General features: G+C 35.7%; 1 protein-coding gene across 1 annotated transcript in view; it reads right to left on the bottom strand.

Moving 5' to 3' along the window:
* Window positions 1–11,156: 11,156 nt before the first annotated feature.
* Window positions 11,157–12,689, bottom strand: part of tmem18 (transmembrane protein 18) — a 3,947-nt gene continuing 2,414 nt past the window's right edge. Inside the window, exons 3-5 of the mRNA XM_015376768.1 lie at window positions 11,858–11,912; window positions 11,641–11,734; window positions 11,157–11,505 (exon numbers count right to left, since the gene is read on the bottom strand). Coding sequence (XP_015232254.1) covers window positions 11,407–11,505; window positions 11,641–11,734; window positions 11,858–11,912 — 248 coding nt within the window. The 3' untranslated portion in view covers window positions 11,157–11,406. The remainder of the gene's footprint in view (window positions 11,506–11,640; window positions 11,735–11,857; window positions 11,913–12,689) is intronic.

The following is a 12,689-nucleotide window of genomic DNA, read 5'->3' as shown; positions in this document are numbered from 1 at the left end:
AACGGTTTATTCTCTGACAAACTAGGGGGTGAATGCAGTGCCTCACTCTTTGACATCTAAAATTTGGAGATTAGAGTATACCATGACCTCTTTGATATAACATCAAAAATGTTTTTGTCTATGTGCTGCATCCCAGTCAGCTCACCAACTCCTTTTTCTTTTTAGTTCAGTCCTGCTTATCCTCATACTCTCTTTTGTTTCAGTCTGTGTTTTGACAAAATAAATTATCTTTAAAAAAAACAGTTCAGAGGAGGCAATCTGGGTCTATCTTGGGGATCAAATTCTATATTACACAAACATCACCAGGACTTAAATAAATGCCTTGGTCATGTAATAGTTATTATGAAGAAAAACATGATAAAATTCCCTAATCACATTTTTTTTTTTCAAAATTAGTATATAAGTTGGGCCCAAGGAAGTTTATTTTTTCTTTGGGTTCATGGTTTCAAAACTACATTTGTCTTTCAATTAAACCTCCAAGGATGTTTAATAATCCTGGATTAGACATGCAGGTTGGATGATGTTACAGAGCATGAGATATAGTATTAAACCATATATTTACATTGGCTAAAATATATGGGTCTATTAGTATTACAAAATGATATCTTCTCACTAAATGCTAGGTTAACATTTATAAAAATATCAAATTTGACGAGATTTTGAATATCTTAGCATTTTGAAAGATTTATTTTTAAACTGTGTGACTTGATCGAAACATTTTGGGTTCTTTTACAAGCCTCTCACAATAATTTACTATTATCTGGGTCCATTCGTCCGGACAGAACAAGTGCACCTGAGTCAACTTTGCCTCGTAATTTGCACACACCTTCTTAAAGTTCTGCCCAGAAATTTTTCCTGACATGGACATCAGGGCTTTGTTATGGCTTCACGCCAAAGCACACTCAACTCTAGTTTGATGCTGGATATATTCATGCTCTGTATATTGGTATCAGTGTCTGAAGAGATAAATGTGGACCTCCACCCATCTTTCTTTTTTTTTTTTTACAGTGTCCTGTCTGTTGATGTGGCAATAAGAATAATTGTCTGGTTGATTTATGTATATAAATAGCTTTATTATAAATCATGCAGGGAATATTACAGATTATATGGACACTGCAATGTAAGCAGAAGAGGAAAGGAAAAACAGAAATAAAAGGAAAAAAGATGAAAGAAAGATAAGGATAAAACATGTTCAGTCTGCTTCATAACCTGTAAAGAGATGTGAAAAGAACAGCAAAAACAATGGATATAGTATTAGAGATACAATAAAGTAACACCTTTGTACAATCGCTGAAGAATAAGTAGTACTATATAATCTGACATGTATACTGTGGTAGCTGAAGATAAGAATATGGGCTTTCTGTATGGAAGTGAATCTCTATGTACCTGGAAAGAATCACCTGTAGTTATTTGAGAGAATGCACCTGTGCATGTAAGGTTTATCCAAAGAAAAAATGCTCAATAGTGGTTGTGAAGAGCTGAAGACGCGCCCCCTCCAGAGCACTGAGGCGGGTGCCGGGGGGGCCAGAGCCCCCGGGAGCCACGGGGACGAGTCCGCGGGCTCCACCAGCAGCCAGCCACCCTGAAGTGGATCCAGCCATGGGCCCCAGGGACCCGAGGCCCTAGGGGCACACCACACCCAGCGGGAGCCACGGCCGGACCCAGGGGCCCAGGCCCCGCGGAGCAGCCGCCAGGAATAAGCCAGTACTCGCCCTGGCATCCACCCCAAACACCGAGCAGCACCAGTCCACCGGCGGGGTGGAGCGGTGTCACCCTCAATGTCTAAATGTGAGGGGGGGGGTGGGGGGAGCCAACCGAGGTGAGGCCAAAGAAATAAGCCCCCCCCCGGTGTACTTACCCTCCACCCATCCAGACAATGCCTTCCACCCATCTTTACATGGTACCAATGAATGAGCTGGATTTAGAGAGGTCCCCAATTTCTTTCTGATGTATTGCTTTATATCTATTGAATTACAGTATACCACACAAGTGATTAAGGTGTTAACTTAGACTCAGTCTTAGACAGATTTATTTTTTCATTTTTTTTTTACGCAAGGGTAAAACAAAAAGAAATTGAGTTAAGAACAGCTCTCTAGACAATTTCATTTTTTAATAGTGCAGCCTTGAAAACCAAAAACAAACAAACACATTCACAACCCAGTACCCACTCCCGAGAGGGAACGCCTATTAAGCGCGTCTGATAGCATGCACAAGCCCATTTCTCCGTGTACACGCTCTGTTTAAAAGTTGCTGTTTGCATTTCTCATGCAAGCTTACTTTCCGAAAGATTTGCAATTTTTCTACTATGTCAGACTCACCACCAGTAAGTGAAAATGGGGACGAGCACGTAGGATGGCTTTACATAAACATATCACCAGAATGATTGACAATTAGAAGGACCACTTATTTTGGTGATCCACTCAGAAAAAAAACATCATATACTATACTTTTAAAAAGGCAGGATGACTTTCCAAAATGCTTTTAAAAGAAAGTAAGTAGATTTTAAAGAAAGATTGTTGAATTGGCATTTAGCTAATTGAAACTAATTTGGTAATCCTAAAATACATAAATTAAGTATCAGACAATAAAACCAATGTATGAAATACCTTTATTCAGAGTTTGTTTAGATCTAGTTTGCGCTGTACAATGACTAATCTGACTGAAAGGGCAGGATAAGCAAATGATAAATAAAGGTTTACTGTAATATTCACAACCGTCACTGTTTTACAGCCTGTATTTACTGTCTTGATGATGTAAGGAGCTTATCGTCACCCATATGGTTGAAACATTGCTGATACTCTCTACGCTACCTGATATCTGTAACAGAGAGGAATCAATGTGGGAATGTTGGTGGATACAAAACACTGTTCCCAGTGAATGAATTTACATGAATCTCGAGGGAGAAGGATTTTTCGCCATGACCTTACCTAAAAACATAAATCTAAGTACATCAGTCGGTCGGGATTTTTTTAAAATCCTTTTAGCTTAAACAAGGCTTGAAAGAATGCATGACAATGATCTCACCTAGATAATAAATCAAACAGTATCAGCTTTTGCAAATGTAGTATTAAAAAAACGGCAATAAATGGCTTTCCTTCCAAGAACACACATCTGCTTGGAGAAATATACTGCCGCAAGAAATGATAACGCAAGTTTTTCTAAGAAGAGATCTCGAAGCCAGAATCATTGGAATACACCATTGCACAGATGGTGCTTCATCTTTATCAGATGGAAAATTACTAACATTAAAAAAGAAGGTATTTTGGCCAGGAAACCAAGTATGAGATGAACTAAACATAATTTAAATTACAAATCTTTTACAGCAAGTTGGTAATTTATCTACAACTCTGCATCCCACAATAATTCTTAGAATTGAAGTCCTTATTTAAGCTGTTTACATAAAGTTAACAGGTTCCAACCGTGAATCATTTATGGCTTTTCGTCAAAATGTTAGCCTTTGCATCCTTCTCAGCTGGTGAGGAGACACCAGAGAGTTGTTTTTTGATGATGCTGAAATTAGAAATGCACCATTTAGATATTTGCAGTAGTGGAAAGTAACAAAGCATAAGTAAGTACCTGATTACTGAACTTAAGTACTTTTTGAGCATATTTACATTACGTGAGTAATAATTATAACTTTCACTCCACTACATTTCAAAGTCAAATATTGTCCTTTCTTCTCCACTCCATGTCTAGGAAGCTGTTAGTTACTTGTTACTTTTGGCTCAGATTAGATCTGTAATCTGCTGTTGCTGTTTTTCTTTCTTGAAATGCAATTTCAACATGCAAGATACAGTAGCATCAATTAGGACTGAATTTGGACAGAGATTGAATGACTTTTCACAAATTGGAGAAACTCACTGCAGATATTATTTGTAGTCTATAATTTTATGAAGGTGTTAGTAGTTGCCATGTGGCCTGGTTGTTCGGTGCGATTAGTTCAAATCAGAGCTGCAGTTTCTTTGTTTATTTTCATTATTCCATAATGAAAGTGTGAGGAGAATCAATACACTCCTGTTTTCTTCTTGGTTTGTTTATGAATAAGAAATAAAAATCCAGATTTTTATGCTGTGGTTATTTGCAGCTGGTGCTGTAGCTGGTGGTTCTACGCATCAATACATCAGGTGGTTTCTGAAAGTTACAAGGTTCTTTAAAATGATTCTGAAAATTATACAGAAATGTAACTTTTAAATGCATGCAATTTTGAATACGTAACTATTTTAAAAAGTCAGTACTTCAATACTTTAACTTGAGTAGATGTTTGACTGAGTAACTTTTTCTTGTAGTTGAGTAAGATCTGACTATGAGTGTCAATACTTTTACTCGAGTACTACTGTTGAGTACTTCATCCACCACTGGATATTTGGATAGAATATCAGCTGATGATTGACAGCAGTCGTTTCCATTTTTACTTATTTCATACACAGCAATACAGTTACAGTTATCCAGTGTCTTTAGCAGCTAGTGATGATTTATAGCTGTGTTTATTTGTTACCTTTTTTTTTTTTTAACAATGTTTATGTTAAGCATGATGCCTTAATTCACATGGACAGGTATAAGGTGAATTATTTCAACAGTAGTATCAGAATCAGAAATACTTTAATAATCCCAGAAGGAAATTACTTATCAGATCAGTATCTAGTATATCTAATGTTGGTCAATATGCTCAGCTCATTTATTGGTTGCATCTCTTGCTGAAATGCCTGTTAGAGCCTTTCCACAATTAGAACAAAAAATATGACCTACATAGCTTTAAAAAAAAAAAAATCTGTGGCTTTTTTGGAAAATGATTTGGTAAATATTATCAATAGCTCCCTTTAAATGTATTCCCCATTGCTTTAAAAATAGGTATTATTACCTCCATCAATCAAACATTACCTCCTTGATAACAGCAACCTGAGTTCTTAAGTGTCATTTAAGTTTTATAGAATTTTATAAATTTCATGAGACCATTTTCTGACTCTTAATCATATCTGACAGAGATTTAAATCTTAGCATATAACATCCATCTTATCCTAACCATAGAAATGAAACCTCCAAGAGTTTCTGTCTCTGTTACACTCATGATTATCACAACTGTGTTTTCTCACTATAACTTATCTCCCCCAAAAGGTTTTCTTTTTTAAGATAAGCGGTTTCATAGTCTTTCTGATCGAAGCCAGTTTCACTTTAAACGCCCCATGTTGTTGGAAACAGATTGTTTATCTCCGGCTGTGTTTGTAACAGCAGTGGCTCCAAATTCAAGTGGTGACGAAGGAAGGTGGTCATCCTCCCTGTGGACTGTAGTAACTGATACAGGCTGACTGATGACTCACTCAACATAAGTTTGATTTTGAGTCATGACTTTGAACCCTCTGTGGCTTTTAGTCTGAATCCTGGAGACAGACTGCATTTGATAAAGCATAAAAACACATTAGTAGAATCGACTGCTAGAATTTATATCTTGTTAACGTCAATATATATTGTTTTAAAAGACCTTGATCATAAATAAAAGCATAACCTCAAAGATATGTAGCAACTGCAAGTTAAACATCGAGAGAGCAGTCGTTAAAAATATACCCTGATATATGAATAATATGCAAACTATGATATTTCTACCGTACATAAGCATGCATATCAGAATGACTTATTCACAAGCACACTCTGTGTGAGTCATCATCGCTCTGTCTCTCATCTTTTTATTCCATTACACAGCATGCTTTGTCAGACACTGACTCAGCCAGCGGCGAGCCACTTCTGTTATACGACACCCCTTCCGGGTTAACTGTGCATTGCTCTCACTGTTTATTACTACAAACAGTTTACAAAGACAAAGAGCCTCATTTAACATATTATACATTAGTATGTGTTATGGAAATCATATTGATTTTGAATATATATATCATATATGTATATATATATATATATATTTTTTTTTATTTATTTTTTTTTATGTGATATTCATGAAATGTTCAGTCAGACTTTTTCACCTGTTGACTGCTGTGTTGGTTCACTGCTCAATAGGAAGGTACTTTAATCTGTCTGGGATTAAAAATCAATATTTTATATGAAAAAATTATAATTAACTTTAATTTTTTTTCTTATTTTCTTTTTCAATTTCTTGTTATTTGAGTGTGAAGTTTTTATAATGGGAGGGTATGTAATCATTCAAGCATACATATATATATAAACACTGTGAAGATATTAAAATAAAGCGAGATATATCTAAGATATAAGGAGGTCTAAATTACTTTAGAGTTACAAACAGAACAAAAGAGGTCAGAGACAAGGTCAGAAAAAGGTCATTGTTCTCAATGCTTTACCAATATTGGAATGCTTGATCACCAGTATTTTGGCTTAAGCATCTATGTTTACATTAATCTTGATTTAATCCTGGTGAGAGATTAGTTCAGTAGCTTTTTTCTGCTAAAATACTCACATTAAGCTTTGGTTTAATCTGCATTATTTCTTTACCATCACTGTATGGAAATTGACTGACAAAACTTCCATATTCCCACATGGGATGCTTCAGTGATGGCGGTTGGCGCTTTTTGTTGTTTTGGTGGCTAATAGGCCAACTACACCACCAGTCAAAGATTTGAACACATGTTCTCAGTTTATTGTTTGTATTTTTAGCTACCACTAATAATGCTAGGATTCAGTCTGTTTTAAGGTATATTAAAAAAAACAGGTTATCAGTATTTTTATTAGTATTGCACCGATACCAGTATCAGACGGGGCCCCGATCCAGCACTAAAATAGTGCCATCGGTAATCGGCGAGTACCAACAAATAGGGCACAGATTCATTTTGAGAGCCAAAAGTTTATTCAACTACGGTATTGTCACCCATTCCAGGTAGGCAATAAAAAGTTCTACTGGATTCACTTTGTATTCGTCTTTTTTCTGCTTAACAAAGGTAGGCAGCAGTTTGACAAAGCCATGATGGCAATTATTTTACATCCAAGTAGTATGCAGTTCTTCATATATACACACAAATCAATTTAAGACAGACGGTATTTGTATGGTATCGGTATCGGCCAATACTGCACAGCTTACCATAGTAAGGTTGTATCTGCACAACATTTTGAGTTGTTCCCTTTCTTTTTTTTCAGCTTCTTCCTCTACTGGGTTATTTTATAAAACATATCATTTACATAAACAGAAAATATCTCCCATTTTTGTGTTACATATTATTAAAGCTCTTCAGTCGTGCAGGAATTTAGATTCTGAACTGTTTTGAGATGTGTGTAAAGGAAGTTGGAACAGGTCTTGATGACCATAACACTGAAACAAACACAAAGTCCATGCTAAACATCTATATGAGCTGATTAGACAGCAACAGATGTAGACATCCACAGCGGGAGCCAACACAAACTGTATCAAAAGAACAAAGGGATATTAAAAAAAAATCTTTTTTTTTTTCCCCTATGTGCACTGCATACTCTCTTACATGCAAAGCTATCAAAGATATCATTGAGGGAAAGTATTCTCATGCATCAATGTCAGAGATTTTCCTTTACGGGTTTAAAATCAAACTTCACTCAAAAACATCTGTGAGGTGCATGGATAGCTTCCAGGTGTTCACATTCAGTCTAACTGAACATTAAATCCCATAGGGAAAAATGTTTTTATTCAAATAATCCAGCTTCCCAAGCATTGTGTTTTGTTTTTTTACATATGAAAAGCTTTTTGTGGTTTGAGTGACAAAATTTATTATCGTTTATTCCACATGGAGTGGGTAAAATACATATTGAACACAATTTTTTTTTCTCAGTAAATATATTTCCAATATTTCTGTTGACATGAAATGCGCACCAGATGTCAGTGACAAGCAAATAATCCGTAACAACTTATGTGTAATGAGGTGCAAAGGTACAAGGAATAAATATTGAACACATGAAGAAAAGCATCAGAAAATTAGCATAAAAGAAAGCAGAGAATCTCTGATGCTCCGTTCAATCAATCTAAGGTGGGTCAATAACTGATTGCCTATAGAGTGGTGGATTGCCTATAGAGTGGTGGATTGCCTGAATGGAAAAAGCATGAGACTTCAACAAAAACAGTCTGTTGCAATGCATACTAATGTCAATGGTTAAATGGTTACAGTTGCATTTTTAAACTTGCAGAGTTTTCCAGTGAGGCCGTTGAAGATATAAGGCTTATTTGAAAAAATATTCATACTTTTATCATGCATCAGTCTTGGCTCGGTTCCTTTTGTAAGATCTCTGACAGATTAGTCAAAATGATCATCTAAAGAGGTGTTTAAGAACAAATGAGAAACTGTGAGAAACTATGTGGAAATAGCGAGTCCATCTTTTTTAATAAAACATCAACAAGTGAAGGAAAATTTTATTTAATTTTGTACGTTTACTGTAGATGATTTGGACATGCCAGTAAAATATAGAGTCGAGAATATAATCCGATCAGATTACATCAAATGACAAAACGTTGTCTTTGCAGAAACTTTTTTTGAGTAAGAATGGGTCTGCAATGACCCTAAAAGGATTATGTCAAAAGTTAGGTTTGAATGTGGTAACATTATAGTGCGACGGGCTTCATTCTACTGAAGACAGTAAAAACAGGAATACGTAGTTTAATACGTCTCTTGTCCAACTGAAAGGACCCCTTCCTTAATTTCCCATAACTTTCCATACAGAATTTTTCCTTGATTTTTTGCATCTGCTGAGAAATTTATGTTAATAGAAAAGTATATTTACTTATCAAAACCTTGATTCCAAGCTGTGTACACAACCTTAAAAATGAACTCTAAATTGCAAACACTGTCAAAAAACAGGTCCATCTTAATTAATTATATTTTTTTAGATTAGGGTTTGTTTGAGAGCTCTATAAAAAAAAAAAATATATAATTAAAAAGCAAAGGTATCATGAAGACTGGGGATTGCACCAGGATAACTTGTGGAAATGTTTATAGCGGGGTTCAATCTATCATCTGAGGATGGGAAGAATATGGGACATCTGTAAACCTGTCAGTGAACAGCTGTCCACCTAAACAGACAGGAAGGAAAGATGAATTTGAAAAACAGTAAAGATGTTCATTGCACAGAAACTCTGGGGAAACTGTAGAGATTGTTGTTTGGTTGGAAGCATTTTAGTGTTAATATTAGTAATGAACTTTACAGACTGGACCTTTAAAGAAGAGCAGCTAAAAGGAAACAGTTGATTTAAAAAAAAAAAAAACAACAACAATAAAAGGAGACTTTCCAAATCCAGTTTCCTACAAGCCGTGTACAGAACACAGCAAACAGGAGGAAGATGGTGTTGTGTTGACATGAGACCAAATTGGCCTTTATGCAAATAACACTTCAAATAGATGAAGATTGAAGGTTCCAAGGATGCTTTTTTGCACATTTTTTAAAAGAAAAGAAAAAAAAAATACATGGATTGAGGTGGAGCTTCACCTTCCAAGCAGACTACAGACTACTACATTTGTCAAAACGTCCAAAGAGAGGATCCCTAAATATTACGCAAACAATGAAGACAAGTTTAACTGTTTTGAATAAACGGCCTCAAAACACTAAAACTGTGAAAGCAGGGGGTCTACAAAGAGGTAGCAGGAGAGTAAAAACATATCCAAAACTCCAGGAGAAAAAATCAAAACAATAACATGGAAATAATGCATGAAATGCAGCATGTTTACCCCAATCTGTTTGCCTAATATTTCATTACAGAAGGTGATGTTTCTTTAAGTAGACAACATAATATAAAAAAAAAAAAAAAAAAGTTTAAGCTTTGACTTTGCGGCATCAGATCAGATTATCATTATTGCTTTACATAAAACCTGAGTTAGAAGTTCCCACATGTTAGAGTACACCTTGCCAACATATTTGAAAAACAGCCAAATTTTTTGCTTTGCCGTTTCAAGATGTTTCAAGGCTTACATTGGCTATAAATAATAAATAAATAAAAACTTATGAAAATTAGTTGGAGGTGGTTGGAAGGTTGTTTTTTTCCCCTGTTCAGCTTTAAAAATCTTTAGGTTGAAAAATAATTATTTTGCTGTAAGATTTCTAAAAGGCAACTTTCCCTCCTAAATATCCCGTATTATCTTAGGCAACCTGGGGATTTACTTGATTTACCTGGCAGATGTATTTTCTAGTGCTAGACATCACCTCATTTGAACCTTTCAGCATATCTGCATCCAGGTTCTGTTCTTTAAAATGTACTGTCCAAAGTTATATTTGCAGGCCTCCGTGGAACAGGTGTTTATGCTTTCATCCAGGTTTTCATCCCAAGTGTTTTCACCCTTGGGATCGCAGCTGACTGAATCTTGTGCAACATGCTGGGTTACATTAGCAAAAGGAAAATGGACTAGTGATACATGAACTGATAAATTTGGCTGCAGGACTGACACAAAATCACAGTAAAGGATTTTTTTTCTTTTCAGCAGATGAATACATTTATCCCAAGTTTTGTGGTGAAACGAGGAACAGGTCCAACTTAAAGCTGGGGCTGCTTTGTGAGTAAATATGCATGCTTTATGTTACTGAATGTACCGTCTATGTGTGTGTGTGTGTGGTCAGTGATCTCACAGGCAGCCTGTTTGCGTGCCTAACACCTGCTCTTGCACACTAGTGAGGTCAGGGTGCAGATCTTACATGCCCAATGTCTCCTGAAGCGATCCATGCTCTCTTTCTTTGTTTCTAAGCCTCCTACACAAGAGATGGAGTCCTGACCAGGCTGCAAACATGTACATCAGCACCTTCGACAGCCTCATTTCTCTCCTGCCCTGCCCTTTTTGATAAGTTCCAGTGACTGCTATCCAATCTTTCACGTCCGCACTTAATGCATCCTGACAGATGGATGAGGGTTATGTATGCCGAGGCCTATCAGGTTCATCTGAGAAAACAAAAAAGGAGAGATTTAGATAAAAGGGCAGGAAAAAAGAGCAGTGCGGTCTGAGAAAGACGTATTGTGAAATTCCAGGAGATAACAAGTGAAACATGGAGTGCAAGATCAAAAAACGTTTCCTTATAGACAGCTGAACTCTAAAAGTCATTTAGCTCATGCTGCCGTCTAGTGGTAAGGTGTAGTTCTCTTTCAGAACTTCAGAATTTCCTATAAATAAAAAAAAGTTAATTAACAGAGTATCTTTGTAGTAATGAAGACCCAATTGACTCAACCTTGATTTGTTTCAACATTAAAATTGTCTGATAACTTTGAGGAAAAACGTTCTTTATTTTTCACTGAAACACATTTACAAACAACATAAATAGAAAACCATAATGTCCTTTGGTCTGTGGACTTTTATCTTCCTTTCTGAAAACAGAGAGATGTCTATCATAAAAAGGGCAGTCCTTTTTAAGTCACAAGAAAGAATCTGTTTTCCTTTTCCAAAAATCAGGATTAGTTGGGGAGAGATTCTGAATTCTCCCAGCGAAGGCCATGTACGGACATAGGGAAAGAGATCAGTCGTTTTTCTCCCTCTTTTCTCGACGGGCCCTTCTCTTCAGCTGAAGTGTCTTGAGTTCAGTCATGGTAGAAAAGGTCCTGTAAACCCACACCATCTGTCAGCATGAAAAAAAAAAAGAAAAAACGGCAAGGCTTACACGTGGTCTGGTGTTTAATCCTTTCAAGAGAAATTCTGAGCTATTTATTGATGTGAAAAGTTGAAAAATATTGTTGTAAAAATAAACACTTACCACAATTACGACTGCATTGAGTAGGAGAGGTATTGAGTAAACCAGTGATATGAACATACCCTTTGAATCAAAGTACTGGAAATCAGAAAAAGACCTAAAAAAAAACATTACATAGTTTTATTTTTCAATGGAAAAACTTTTTTTTTTTTTTTTTTACAATCCATACATTCATTATCAGATACCAACATGCACAAAAAAAAAAAAGAATAGGTCTCACCTCCAGTTCATCGCTGCCAGCTCATTTAGGTATTCAGCACTATATACCAGGGCAACTGTGGAAAAAAAACGTATATTAAGAAAAGATGACTTTAATCTAAAATGATGGCAAACGTGAAAACATTGCATCGCTGGAATTTCCTGTAATTTATCTGCAAAATGTGTTCTAATTCAACAGCCCCAAATAAGACATTCATTTGACATACTGACACTCACAATTTCTTCTGCATGCAGTTTTGTCTACTTCTACTTCATACAAAACTAAATCAAATTAAACTGTTAAAAAGGAAATACAGACCAAATAGTATACAGAACAAAGATATATACTTGATACAGAAGATTAAAATGGGTTATGATAAATGTATTAAATATATACACTCACTACAGCAAAAAATACATAAGTAAATAGGTCTATAGCAATAAAATATCCATAAAAATAAATCTAATACAATTTAAATCCAATAAATATTAAAAGCATTTTATTTGTTGATGTTTTCTCTGTCACATCTAATATATACATATGTTCTCCAATTATATCGTGATGAAGTTTGTGGTCTTTGCTGCCATCTAGTGGTCGGGGAACCAATTGTATCTTACCTCCAGATTGGAAATATATTTGAAATACTGCTGATGAACTAGAAAAAAAAAGCTTGATCTCCAATCGCTGCTGCCATTTACTTTAACTGAGTGTTTCCATTTATATCTAACGCTGCCCTGCAGGAAGCATAATCTGTGCTGTTGCTGCCAATAACATGCTTTTTCTCTCTCTCTCTCTAGATAATACTCTTAGCTCTCTAAGTTTTAGTTTTTCATTTTTAACAAGTCTTCTCAAA

This window comes from Cyprinodon variegatus, unplaced genomic scaffold (assembly GCF_000732505.1).
Source record: "Cyprinodon variegatus isolate N-32 unplaced genomic scaffold, C_variegatus-1.0 Scaffold141, whole genome shotgun sequence".
In the NCBI taxonomy this organism is placed as follows: domain Eukaryota; kingdom Metazoa; phylum Chordata; class Actinopteri; order Cyprinodontiformes; family Cyprinodontidae; genus Cyprinodon; species Cyprinodon variegatus.
The sequence above is the reverse complement of the archived record's forward strand: the minus strand, read 5'-3'. Positions and strand labels throughout refer to the sequence as shown.